The 14423-nt window shown below is 39.1% G+C and overlaps 1 protein-coding gene across 6 annotated transcripts; it reads right to left on the bottom strand.

Moving 5' to 3' along the window:
• Positions 1 to 2193: 2193 nt before the first annotated feature.
• Positions 2194 to 11732, bottom strand: LOC139147373 (uncharacterized). Of its 6 annotated transcripts, none has more exons than XM_070718450.1 (10): positions 11545 to 11732; positions 10373 to 10501; positions 9728 to 10192; positions 9304 to 9341; positions 9202 to 9216; positions 6455 to 6511; positions 5217 to 5412; positions 4668 to 4750; positions 3072 to 3213; positions 2194 to 2608 (listed from the first exon to the last, which is right to left on the bottom strand). In XM_070718450.1, the coding sequence occupies exons 3-8, from the start codon at positions 9864 to 9866 to the stop codon at positions 4743 to 4745; spliced, it is 453 nt and encodes a 150-aa protein (XP_070574551.1). In that variant the 5' UTR covers positions 9867 to 10192; positions 10373 to 10501; positions 11545 to 11732; the 3' UTR covers positions 2194 to 2608; positions 3072 to 3213; positions 4668 to 4742. The 6 variants fall into 6 exon arrangements, with proteins under 6 accessions (XP_070574551.1, XP_070574547.1, XP_070574549.1 ...); XM_070718446.1 differs by having other exon boundaries at positions 4668 to 4742; positions 11545 to 11729; XM_070718448.1 differs by having other exon boundaries at positions 4668 to 4742; positions 9304 to 9804; positions 10113 to 10192; positions 11545 to 11726.
• Positions 11733 to 14423: the final 2691 nt, after the last annotated feature.

The following is a 14423-nucleotide window of genomic DNA, read 5'->3' as shown; positions in this document are numbered from 1 at the left end:
TGCAAATCACACGATTTTTTGGCTTCTTTTTTCTCCAATTTTAAGATTTCCGAACAATTTAACTCCAGTCTGGCTGGGTCAACTTTTTGGCTTGAAATTTTCACATTATGTTTTATAAATACTATTAAACACAATGACTATTTTGTTTGGCAATAAAAATCTTACATTTTGAATAAGAGGCATTTTAATTTTGCTCTTCATAATTTTAATCATATTTTTAGTGTGATTCAACCACTGCCATTTTAGAATTAGGATAGACAATGCAAAATAAAATAGTTCTTTTTCTTCGTATATACTCATGTTGCAATTGAAATATTAAATTTCCGAAAATAGTATCAAGTTTTTGACTTAAAGTAATTTTTTAGCACCAAAATTGAAGGTTTATACCCCAAATATACACCCCTTCATTCTTCGAGTACTAACTATTGTTACAATACATTAGATTCCCTGCTTTTAAGAAAATATATAATATACGGGGGTTTCCTCGTCATCTTTGATGAGAAATATTACTTTCAAAAATAAACTGTTGGTAATGTGCAGCTCCACCTTAAGAGAATGGTTGAAAGCGCCGTTCAGGAAAGTTTGAGCAAAAGATTAAGTCTTTCAATTTCGAGGCGCATACCACCTTAATAGAACAGATTCATCTAGAACGATCGATATATCTCTATCTCGAATCGTTAGGACAAAGCTGAAGGGGGAGCAGTCATCAAGAACATGACACATTTTAAAAAAAATCATTTATTTCAGCACTGATTTCGATTTATTCTCACAAGGAAATGTACAGACCTAAAAGGTTTCGTCTTCTTGAATAATACTTCCCTTGTTTCTTCATACTTCTTCTACCATTCTAGTTCTTGTTGAGCGACAATCTGATTCATGACCACGAACTCTATTGTTGCCTTAATAAAACGTAGCTTTGCAGAGAGCATCTATTGGAATGTAAGTCTTCGTTAACAAGATACGTTTTCGCATCACTGACAGCTTTCCAATTACATCCTGAGAGATGAAATGTAAAACGCTATCCATTCAGTTATGAATGATAACTATCGAAATTACTAGTTGCTTTACTGTAATAGAGATCAGATTGAATGTTTCTACTTGCGAAAGTTGTGCATCACCGGTCTTTCATTGGCAGAAAAGGTTTGTTGGTTTCAGGCGATGAGTCGAAAAATGATATATAGTGGCTTGCCAATGCCGAAGTTCCCCACGTTATACTATTGTAGTCGTTGACTCGAAGCGCACTGCGTCACAGCGGACGTGATGCTCAGTGCACAATGATGTAAATGTTTTCCGCACTCCGCTGAATGACCATCTTTATAAGACATACAACGAACATTTCAGACGATACCGATTTACCTTGATACTGGAGGTGTACCAGTTCATAAGATTCACTTCATTGAGTTAACTTTTCCCAGTTTTATCAAAACCATACATAGGTCTTGACTCAGGTGTGTCACGCGTGCAGGGGGTGGATAACAGGAGTCACGAGTGTGACTCGCGCGTGTCACGCCCGAGATGAGTGGCCAGGCGATGCCTGTGGCAAGGAAGTAGTTCGGGTCAGGAGGTTATCGTATGGGAATGTTGATGGGTGAATTCATCTGGTGCAGCCAAATCAGATAAAGGTGTATCGACAATACTGTAAATTGTACAAATAATGTTGAAATTGTCCACTGGTGGCTTGTTGAGAAATGACTAAAACTGACCAATTAAATGTGCTTTAATTACTTCGGAGTAACTTGAAAAAGTCTCGTATGACGTGTATCATCGTTTATGACTACAAGCTTTCCGCCGCACGTTTCAAGTCGCATATGATTTCTGAGAGCACAGGGTCAGGCCGATAGCCTGTCATACGTATAGACGGGTCAACCTCGTTGAGATGTGATAGTGAGACCGTAGGTTAGTAAACTTGTCCTTTGGTCCTGGACGAAGACATCCTTCCTGAGATGCGTCTCTAAATTAAACGTCGGGAATGGGCTGGGCTGCAATGCATGCTGTCAATTATCATGCACATTTCTCGTAGTCAAAGGAATTTACTTTATGGCAATTCATACTCACGTATCCGAGGTCTAACGAACTATATAGTGCAGACGTTTAATCCTCACTTATTTGCTTAAAAGTTTCCGTTTATCTCCAAGGTGCCGCACAACGATGATAATACTTGTATTGAAGAACAGATTGAAGCAAAGCATGAAATTAAGTGTCTCAACATCATCGGTGATTTTATTTCGTTTTCAAGCTTACAGTTTTATATTTTCGATAAGTTTTGAAAATTACAAGGCTGCATTAAATTTGAAAGTATAATTTAACCAAGAAAATGACTTTAGAATATAGTCCGATTATCGTAATGAAGGAAGGGGGAAGTCTTTCTTTCATTGTTTTAGTTTTTTCAAGCCGCTAAGTCCCCAAAACGAACGTAGTCCACTTGCATTGCTGCGTGTTCGCCGTTGGCTTCATCCGGTCGCCATGTTTCTGGCATCCCAGAATTCCTTTTGGGTGTGCGGCGAGGTGTTGCTCCAGAGCTTTCGACATTGTGGAGGGTAATTCACCAAGTTGTCGCCGAAATACCCCGTTGTTCCTTCAGCAGCAACGTTCAGGATGATATAATACACTGTGGGGAGGTAAACCAGACGGCAGCACATGATTGAAACGGAAAGTCTTATAGAATCAGCAAAGCTTTCAGTCAAAATTATTTAAAAAATTTCTATTACATTTTCAGGGTTGTTAAGTCATATTATGCTTTTGTCGATTATCAATAATACCACGATCACAATGCATCTTTCTCTCTCTCTCTCTCTCTCTCTCTCTCTCTCTCTCTCTCTCTCTCTCTCTCTCTCTCTCTCTCTCTCTCTCTCTCTCTCTCTCTCTCGCTTTCGAAGCTCTCTAGCTTTAAAATTCTCCCTTAAACTCTTTCGCCCTCCCGGTCAAAGTCCCTCAAACTTTTAATTTGCGATTAAATTGGCGTAAAAATATCCCCTGCATAGCAAAGTATTGATCATATGTCTTGTCCCATTGATTGTCAATCGTTTAGACCACAATAGTGGAAATAATTTCACTTACAGTCCTCGACCTACCTTTTCGTCGAAGGGCGCCATTTTGCCGCCCTCTTTCCAGGGGTTATCTGCAAACGGCAGGTCTTTGTCGAAGTTGCCGTACTCCCAAAATCGGTTCATTCCCGGATCCACCAACAAAATCTCCTCGTGGTCCACGTAAAACCTAAAACACAAGGGAATTTAAACGGCTGTGTAATGGAGACTTCATTCTTTCTCATCCAGACAAATATAGCCTCTCAGACATGAAAGGTACAGTTGCTGACACGATGAAAGTCTGTGGGTTGTGAATGCATTAGCCAGCTTGTAAATTATGAAACCGCTATTTTGAGGGCCATACGGGAAACTTTATCCCACAAGGTAATGTTGTTGAAAAGAAAAACATATTTATAATATACGAAACGCGACTGGTGAAATTTAAATCTGAACCTTGTCGTTGCCATCGAAGCGCAATGTTGGTTCTGATCGCCCTTGAGAATGTGTTGTCAGCAAATGAGTGATCTAGAACGTATTCGTATAGTTCGTGTTCAGCCTCTTGTAAGGAATTGTCGATGCGGATAGGGGTGCTGAGAAAACTGCGACCTTTGGCCCCATTCAATACTCTTATGTCAGTTTACAATGCAATTTTTTCTTTCTGTAACTGACTATTGTTGTACAGTTTGGGGTAACACTTCGAAAACTAATCTGCAACGAATTTACAAACTTCAGAAAAGAGAGGTAGAGTTCACGTTCTAATCTGACAACTCTCCACTGGCTGCCTATAGATTTCAGAACTGATTACTTTATTGCAGTCCAGACTTTAAAATACTACATGGCTTGCGCCTGATTATTTAAATCAATTTTCTTACGTTTCTGAGATGTATCATTTTAACACTCTATGTGCCAGCAATGCTGCTTTATATGTTCCTACGTTTAAGACAGCAGCTGGACAGAGATCGTTTGCGTATCGTGAAGCGAACGTTTGGAATGATATTCCTTTTTCCATAAGAAATACGGAAGGCCTTTCTCAATTCATGGCTCATTTACGTACTTTTCTACACACTAAATTTATAAATGAAGGCTCTTCACTGGACTAGAGTTCTTTACTGCTCAGACTTTACGAGATTTGTCATATATTCTTACTGTATTGTTATCATTTTTGTAATTATATAATTATTTTTTCCTGTATTTTGAGGGCCCTAGTGTAAATTTCAATTTAATTTGTAACTTAGACTACCCTAAGAAAATAAAGTATAATAATAATAATAATAATAATAATAATAATAATAATAATAATAATAATATCCAATTGCTTGGGCTTGCCAGGTTCGTTTGTTTGTTTGTTCGTTTGTTTGTTTGTTTGTTTTAACGTCTTCAAAACGTTAGTTTTCGAGATAGCCTGGTAGTCGGTTGCATAGCAATTGATGATTTGATAGGTGACGTACGTCACAACTTTAGAGCGCTATGTCACAATACGTGCAGCAAACGTCGTTAGTGATTTAAATCCCTACGAAGACCCTACCATTTTGTTCGCTGCTAGCTATACTGAAGTTCACTGATTCGTCTAAAACGCCTCGAATGACCGTAAGATAAGGTGTATTGGTGAAGGGCATAACAAAGAACAGTCACTAGAAGGAATACCTGATATCCTTGCTCGACCACTCAACTGCATAGGTGTGGAATTGTGAAGCATATGTAGTACCAGTAGTGGCATACCTAATACACTAAAGTTGATAGACATGATTTTAGGTCAAATAAAAACAACATGCGAGTTTAAATAGAACATTTTAAGGTAGAATACGCCTCGGAGACAGCTGTTTGAACTCTCAAAATATTACAATTCTCTTTTAAATTACTACTTGTCGGAGCTCTTGGAGATGGCGGCCATTTTGAATTTCAAATTTTAGTAGACGTTAGATCATGTGTTTCCTAACATACATGTACCAAACTTTGAACGGTGACCCCCCCCCCACCCCACCCGATTTTTATTCTAGATTTAAAGAGAGAATGGCCGAAAATGTTTCATTTAGAAAGTTTGAGCTACAGTTCTAAGACTTTCACTCTGGCTAAATGCCATTTAAAGTTTGGAAGATATGAGAATATAGGATATTAGGATAAATTGTTTTCGGAACATCCCCAAACGCACTGCATATCTGGCGATACAGATACATGAAGCAGCTTAGTACTCACCGAATAGCATGAGTCTTCTCCCAGCCGTTGTGAGGATAATAGGGCCCCCAGTGCATTGTGGCTCCCATCTCATCTGTACCAACAGAATTGCCGACAGGATCTTCCAGCTGTTCGTTACCCCGACTCTAAACGATGTCGATTTCACCGGATGCAGGCCAGCCTCCATACGAGTCACGAGCTGGTAACATCCAGATACCTAACGTCATGATGACTTCATGGGAATGATGAAAAATAATGATAACAAATGAAAGGGGCATTCCAAATAATATCTGTAAAATGGGTTCGAGTTAACCGAACAAAGATTCAAGAACCTGATTTACAATAATTATGGTTATTTTCTCCCATTTTCTGCGCATCATGTAGAACATACCTTGGCTTCACAAATCGACAAAAATGGGAACGCAATAATTAAAGCCGTTGATTTTGAAAAAATGCATGACATGTCAGATGACACTATATATAATGTAATGAGTAAATACACTCTACATAAAGAATTTTAACATTCGATAGCACAACACATCTGTTAACGTTATTAATTTTTTCGTGAATCAGATGTACACGTGATTGGATTGTTTTGCAATCGGAGAAATGTCATCTTTGATTCTCTTTTACTGTTCCACACTAGTGTGCCATGTGCTGTCAGATTTGTTGAGAGAATTTCGAAACATCTAAAACATCGACAAAATAGTGGCCGAGAAATATCTCAACACATCTGCTCGTGACTGTGATCATTCTCAATGCTAGACCTCTAATGCATGTGAATAGAACAATTATTGAAGGATGGACACAAGCTGGTCTACGATACGATTTCAGAGGCAGTGTGTTGTAAAGAGAGTATACAAAGCACGTACAGAAATTAGTATCTGGTTTGCTTAATGTTGCTTGTTGTCTTGTTGGAATGAAACTGACTCGTCAAGGGTATGATGCATTAAATGATTCATATAAATTTTCACTTTACGTGAAAGAACAGTATCATGCCACTTTGATGTGATTGAAATAGGGAAGCAATCAATCATACACTGCTTGTTTTGAATGATTGTTTTCCAATTGTAACAACTGGCGGAGCTGAGGTAAGTTAGACCTGATATCAGCATGCACGACCTATAGTATACCAGGCCAGATCCAATCACCGCTAGGCATCTTAGCACGAACTTCGATCCGGCCATATTTGAAATTGAAACTGTGCACTATTCTAAGTCGAGCAGACTGAATCGGATTCAGAATGTTCATTGTATTACCGGTGTGGTCGCATCCCAAGTCGGCATTGCCAGTACAAAGGTCAAGCGGAGACGCCCCTGTATGGGGCAGACACAAAAAATGAATAATATCACATCAACATGTTAGTCATGATTGAACGAGAGTACACGCCGGCCTTGGTAAAAAAAAACAAGTTTTACCAGTGCTGAATGTGGCCCCCATTCGGCATGCAAGCTTAAAGCGGAGACAGAGAGCGTTTAGATAGCTGGAAAACATCTACGCTAAAACCAATCATGTGATAGAATAAGTGAAGATCATTAAAAGAGTAGTGTAAACACGTAGAATGTGGCTTTCAGAACTGCCGTAATAGAGCACTGATTTGGCTTGCGCTTCACTAAATCAGCGGCGCCACTTTTCATCGTCTCGCTCCGTCACCTTCACCGCCAAGACGATGTACGCGTGGAATGTACGTATCCTTCCCCAAAACAATGCTCGCGCGGTACCAGGCGATGACTTTCTGTTTGAAAAGAGTCGCTCGAGATTTGATTCTACTTTCTCTCTTTTCTAGTGCTAAAATTTTGGAGAAGACAACTTTTTAACGCCATTATAGGTCTACAGTCACCTGTAATCTAAATATGCCCATCGGGTCAAAGGGGCGTTCATTGGTATTCAAAATGCCCATGCGAGGGCGCTGTTTTTAAAAAGCGGCCACCCGCTTTAAATCTGTGATTGGTTAGATTTTCTCTTTCCATGGTAACTGTGGCAACCGGTGACAGTATACCTTTAACAAAAATGTTGATATAATGACAATGACTCCCTTCTCTGGCTGGCTTTACACTCGATTTGGGTACAAATCGCTCCATATAGGCATAAGTTGAGTTTATGTACGAAAAAATTATACGTTACACGTAAAAGAGGAATAAATAATACAAGTAAAAAGGGGTTTAAGGGAATCAGAAAATACTTGATAGTTAGGCCGCGTTCAAAAAAAAGGTGTGGGGGGGGGCTGGAGGAATTGTGATTGAAATCTTATTTTTTTTCAGATCCCCCCCTCAATACCCTCAAAAATTTTCAAGTCCCCCCTCAATACCCTCAAAAATTTTCAAGTCCCCCCCCAAATTACCATATAGCCAGCATATTTATTAGGAATGCACGCAGAGCAAAAAAAAATGTAATGTGTCGTTCTGCACGCAAATGTTCAACACTACCTCTTATCAGCAGGTTGTAGAGCCATATACCTAGGGCAAGTTCTTAAATTGATTCATTTTTAAATGCATCAGTGAACTTTTTGGATTTCTCAGTCTAAGCCACTTTGAGTTTATCCAACTCTGGCCAGTTCAATGGCACCAACTGAAAAGCACACAAAATGACAATCATGAGAGAGTATGAAAATTGTGTATTCCTAGCTACGTTTAACCAAATTGTGAAAAAATGAGCACAGTGACCTACCGAATTTTTTTTTTTCAAAAGTACAAGACATGTACAACTTAGATGCCACTTATAAAATTTTTTACAAAATTGACAATACTGGAAGGTTAAAATATTCCAGGAAATTAATGTTTTAATCTCAGAAATTTGGGTGTATAATGGCAAATTTGATAACAAATAAAACATTCCATTTAATCACACATTTTTCCATTTAAATTACAGTCTTTACTGTTCAGAGTTTTACTTTTGTGTTATTGGTACAATGAGATGTGAAAATTTCATTCACTGCATGAACTTGAAATGAATGGTTTTATATATTGATTTTAAGTGATTTTAGAAAAACTGGCTTTTCATCGTACATTTGTATAAGATCAAGTATGGTGACCCCATCTTTTTTTTCTAATATTTGATTGTTCTCATATGCCAGAATTCAAAAATTCATGGTAACTGTTAGTCCCCTAGTCTTCTATATGTGTTGCTCTCTGGCTGGATCTTGTGTGATTGTTTCACTGTCAATTGAGTGTCCTAGGACCGAAACTCTTCTTAAACTACATCAGAGTCAGAGCTACATGTATCACTGTCACTGCCAGTATGTAGTAGCAGGGCAGTAGTTGTATTAACTTTTCATTTTGACAATATTTTTGTTCAGTTTATACAATTGTGTTCTTGTTCTACTCCCTACAGAATGTTGAGCTATCCAGTATTCATCTTGCCAACACAGCCTACGTGTACCGTGCATTTGCATCATTCAATTATCACCAATATTTAGACAAACGGGCTTTGTTGACCAACTGAATATTGTGTTTTTCAGCAGCATGCTGTAGAAAGACACCAAGAAACTGTGTTTGATACATTGCATAGAAATATTGAACAAATTATCAACAGTTGTAGCTCCTACCCCATTACAAGGCCAACTTGTTCTATGAAAATTTAATGGCATTCATACATTTTTAGACTTTTTCGAGATTAATGCATTCATACATTTTTAGACTTTTTCGAGATTAAAGACATAAAATATGACAAAACAGTTCTAGATTTTGTTTAATTATTACTAATATTAGAACCATTGGACGACATCAAAATGTTGGGAGTCAAAATATTTTCAGGTCCCCCCCTATAGGCAGAGCAAAACTTTCAAGTCCCCCCCTCGACTACCCCAAAATTTTCGAATCCCCCCTGAATTCCTCCAGCCCCCCCCCCTCACCACTTTTTTGAACGCGGCCTTAGTCTGAAAGTACCCGACATATAGCATCTCTGATGTCGTGCATCTTATCGAATCTCGTGTATACCTGCCTGTATGTAGCTCGGGTTATTGTGATATTTCTCTAAAGGACAGAACTGTGTAGTTTTGACAACTTACCCCATAATTCAAACCTTCCAGACGTTAAGAAGGCTTCACCAAACTTTTCAGAAGTTAGAGTCTATGAACAATATGAAGAACAACAACAACATCATCATCATCATCATCATCATCATCATCATCAACCGTAACGCCAAAACCTGTATGAATAATGATTAGATGACTAACTTTATCTATGCGCGTGAATTCTGTGCAAAAGAAACATATCATTTTGGAAATTGCGACCTGGTTGCTGTTATTGAAACTTCCTGGCTGGAGATAAATCGTCAAATTTCCAATTTTACACTCTGTATTACGTGCTTTGAAAAGGAAAGCCGCGGTATTTTGTCATAGGTGTAGATGTGTAAAGTACGGCTGATTTTTGAGACCTTTGATACGATGAACTTCCACATTAAGAATAATTTCTGATCTGTAATATGTTGTCATTTTCTGTCGTCTTCGAAAATAACGCGATAACATCAAGGCAATAGCTTACTCTCGAAGATAATGCAAAACCACCTTACGTCAATGAAAGTCATTACTATACTTAGGCTTGATGTAGAGTATTCCGTCTCCTGTGTAACTGTTCGTGCGATTATTGGTGTAATATTGGAATTCCCAATTCTGTTCAGAAAATGTGGCGCAAAGGAAATCATGAAATTTGTAAACGATGTCAGGGAAAACATGGTGGATTAAGATGTGCGAACAGCTGTCTGTAACGTTTTTACTACTATAATGATAGCAGTTCCAAAATAACAAAAAAAGTATAAATCATTAAAGTGGTACATTTGCATTTCGATGACAATGACAATAAGAATTCCCACTGTAGCCTCTGCGAAAACACGGAATGCTTATTTCTGGAATATTTTTCATGCGGGGAATAGACAAAAGTGTGCCGGCCAATAACGGAAGTGTTCGCACTCATTACTTACACCACCTCCTCCTGCGGTTATCTCGTGTTACCATGTAGACAAGTCAAGCTAATCGAAGTCGTCTTCGAATATTGGTGGGTCTGTTAAATTGTAAAAAATAGCAAAAATGATCTCTGCAAAACCATTTTGTTAAACTCGTGAATACGGAGGAAAATTACAAAAAAAAACAACGTGTAATAAAATCTATTACACCGCTCAAATGCAGGAAGAACATCAAGTTAGCAGAGAACGCTCTTAATCTTAGAAGAACTTCTACTCACTTTGCGCCAAAACGGCTGTCAGACAGAACAGGAGCAGCAACACAATCATGGTGACCTAAAAATGCCGACTACCATTCTTGAGGTTGCGCGCGCAGACTTATATAAGCGTGTCTACCTCACATCAGTAACCTAAATAAAACACAATTAATATAGGGGAGGACAATCAACTCGTGTTATTTATGAAGAGAATATATCAGCAAAACTTCACTAAGCGATGCTCGCATCACAGGCTTTTGAGGTACCTGACTAGAAGTATGGGAGACAGGGAGTTGACGGATTAAACACCTGTAAATAAGCAATGATGTACTGTGACCTGATTATTGAAGAAGAAGTATTGTGCGCCGCTCAAGAACTGCAACATTTATCTAACTACGGCCCCTCATAAAATTATATCCCTCACTTAATAAACGAAGCCACAAATGAAACACATGGTGTCTAACTGCATTAGGAGATCAGGACAGACTTACACATACAACACATTATGAATAGGGTCTTGTTGACCACGCAAGAAGGTATGTTTGAGGGACAAACCTGCATAAGGAAATTGGATATTTGAACATCTTCTCAAAGTCACCATCAAAGTCATGCTGTCTTTACAAGTAAAACAACTATTTGAAACATATGTAGAAATCAAACGCAAATACGAGAATCGAACTTCTGCCCAACTCCGTGACTGTTATTCTACTGTGCAATAGACGATGTTCCGCTGATTGCGAGATCTCGCGAGACTTGAATACATGCCCGTAGGAACAAGTTTCCAGCTTAGTAATACAAGTCAAACTTTGTATGGAACTAGAAAAAGTGCAGAACTGAGCAAAGATTGCAACTTCATATATTTTATGCAGTGTTTAACGTAATTAGCGACTTGTCCTGTTTTGCGCAGTTTGTCCTGTGTTGCGAGAACACGTCCACTGCGAACCACATATTCTCGCGATATCTCGGAATGTCTCGCGCGGTTCGGAACATGGTCTATTCCATCTAAAGATCAAGTTCCATCACGTTGCATGTCATGTACTTCGTGTTTGAGGATAAATGTGTTGTAGTTATTGTCGAGTAGTGTCGGTGTCACCTTTGTGTTTCGTCATCCTCGACATTGATCAAGCCAACTTGAAGAAAATGATCTCGAAGCATCTAATGAAAGAAAATCGTGTTGCTTTCAACATTGACCTTACCTCCGAAGCATTTGCCGCAATAGTGCATTTTTTTTTACCAACGGCGGACATGGGAAGATTGAAATCGATTTTAGAGGAAAAGGAATAAGTGAACACATTTCACAATCTATCTCAAAACAACAAGGACACGCGCCTGAAGGATATACTGTACAGTGTGTGTGAAACGCCTATTTCTAGAGACACGCGACAAACAAATGATAAGCGGCACGTGGCGTCATCGAAAAAGTGCCTGACCTGAAAGAGTGATGATTTATTCGTCAAGCTTTCCTTAACAGCGGCGATCTTTAGCTCACTGTTTCGAGGTAGGGCAAGGTAAGGTCACACTTCTTCAACGTATGACAATTGCAATCATTCGTAGCGATTTATGATGGGAAATGTCGCCCTGGCCACTCCTTTGATTAGGGGCAATCGACATTATTTTTCCGTCTCCGTTCCAGATCTTTATTTCGACACATGGCGTTTTACCCGACCTCTGTCCCATAAATTCTGTAAATTACCCTTGTGAAGTGCTATCTATGCGCTGTAATGCAGCTTCTCATAGTATCGTGAAAACAGTTGATTCTCTATAAGGCAGTACTTTGGCTATCTAAGGTAAAGTCGGAAAATATTGATGACTTTCGAGGCTATGACGAAGCTGTCATACCATGTGACATGTCATTACAATACTGGAAATGTCCCGATTTCGTTGTCCTTGGTAAGTTTGTTTAACATTTCGTCGCCTTATACCCTGTAACGTTTGCACGAAAATTCTTATCCTGAAATCACCCGGGCGACTTAAATTTGACGTTTTTGATAGTCAGGCTCAAGGCTGGGAGAGTCTGGGGTGTATAGCTGACCTCGTAAACCAAGACAATAGAACAATCATACGTACTGATGATATTGTTCACTTTACACGTAAGCACGACTTCACAACAGCACTCAGATGAGACCGCCGAACAGTCCTCCGCACAACATTTATTCGACAAGCTCCACTACTTTAGGCAGATGCATACGTGTACATGTTATTATGTTATCTCTTTGTTAATTAGCCTCTTCATTTTATTGATACCGCGTTTCTCGTTGTTGGAAATTTTCGTGCCCTGAACTTGCGGATATCTGACCAAGCATTTGTACAGCTCGGTATTTAGTCCGTAAAGGCACAGATCTGTCTGCTCGCGATGAGTTTATAATTCCGTATCATGCTTACAATGATGGAAACGGCACATCAGATTTACAAGATTGGTTTTCGAAGTTTCCCGATATGTCTTGATATATTTATAAGCCAACAAAAAGAGCGATGGATCGGTCCAAGTCAATATCCATTGGCAGTAGATAGAATAAACAGTGATTCAAAGCGCAGACGTTATATCTTATACAAATATTTTCCCATAAAGCTGTGCCAAACCATAGACCCTCGAGAAAAAACTTTCTCCGGGATCTATGGCCAAACCCTGATAATGTTTCCTCTCAGGCAGACGTGATCACAGAAACAGAGGGCGCTGTTAATGGGTCAGCTTTTACTACAATCTCCACATAGAGATTGAAGCGCAGTGGGTCAGCAGCGCGGCATGGATAATTCGAACCAAGCTAGAGGGTCTCCGAGTCGTTGACCGCGCGCCCCCACCAATCTCTGCTGCAGGCAAATTTAAATATTCCAAATTCGGACTTCTTTCAGTCCCGCGCGCGCCCAACTGTAGCAGTAGATAGAATAAACAGTGATTCAAAGCGCAGACGCTAAATCTGCTAAAACTTTGCTAATCTCGTCTGCAAAGCTGACGGCCGTTGGGGCATACATTTTGAACCATCAATTTACATCCCTGTAACCTAGAGCAAGGTCTATGTTTTGCAAGTGTTCACGAAAACGAGGATCGATATTGAAACTAGTGTACTATTCATTTATCTATTTTTTGGGGTTCGAAGTATTATATATAAAAAAGACAGAAAATGTATATCATGGAAAACGCGCAATACCAAAAAAGTTGGTGAAAACCGTCGCCTGTGGCAGAGATTAGCGTGGCTACTGCTGAGACTCCCTAGCTAGGTTATAGTTTTCCACGCCGCTACAATCTCTACCCGGAGATTGCTTTTACTAATGACCATGTACAGAGGAGGTCAGTGATTTTACATTTAAATATATATAATGCACCCAATAAAAACATTCCGGGACACGACGGGGTCAAGCCAATCGATATCGGAAGGTGTTGGAGAAATCTCGTCAAATCTCGCCCGATACAAGAAAAATGGCGAGTAGCTGGGTGCTACCGCCTGAGCTGCTGACCTATAGTGTTCTCATTTTTACAAAGAATTGATCTTCCTTCTGTTTCTTTCTTTCTGTTATTTTCTCTCCTCTTACATATCTTTTTCATGTGGTTAGAGGACAAACTACATGACATAGAAATTAATCGTGGGTAAAATATCGATTTCTCACCACAGCAAAAGTAATTGCTGCCACTGCAAAATGTTCTGTTTGCTCGTGAAACTAGCTAAAATCATTCATTTTTTCATATTTTTTGGCATTTCTTGCATTACCTTCCTGTATAACCAGAAACTTTACTTTTGACTTCGTATAATCATATGTGTTTTACCTGTAGATATCCGCCATATTGAAAATATCTCGACCGTCGTCTGAGACTTTTATGACTCACTTACTACATAACAAGCTAGTAGTATGCGCCTCGAAAGTGAAGGACTTAAACTTTTGCTCAAACTTTCCTCAAGGAATCTTTTGACCATTCTCCTTCAAAATCAAGAATACAAATAGGGGGTCACAGTGCAAATTTTGGAAGTAGTTCAAAATGGCCGCCATCCCCGTGTCAACTCAATGGAGAAAAAATAAAATTTTCGAAGTTCGAAAAAAAACAAAGCCGGTGAAAAGTTTTCTTTCACCAAGAGCTTAAAAA

Source organism: Ptychodera flava, chromosome 13, assembly GCF_041260155.1.
Source record: "Ptychodera flava strain L36383 chromosome 13, AS_Pfla_20210202, whole genome shotgun sequence".
NCBI lineage: Eukaryota > Metazoa > Hemichordata > Enteropneusta > Ptychoderidae > Ptychodera > Ptychodera flava.
The sequence above is the reverse complement of the archived record's forward strand: the minus strand, read 5'-3'. Positions and strand labels throughout refer to the sequence as shown.

Excerpts from the sequence above, each read along its gene's own strand:
- LOC139147373 (XM_070718446.1), bottom strand. The coding sequence starts at position 9,866 with ATGTTTTCCCTGACATCGTTTACAAATTTCATGATTTCCTTTGCGCCA. Across the intron at positions 9,342-9,727 it reads ATACTCTACATCAAGCCTAA|GTTTTGGCGTTACGGTTGAT; the intron begins GTATAGTAATGA and ends TTATTCATACAG. Across the intron at positions 5,413-6,454 it reads CTTGGGATGCGACCACACCG|GTATCTGGATGTTACCAGCT; the intron begins GTAATACAATGA and ends TCATGACGTTAG.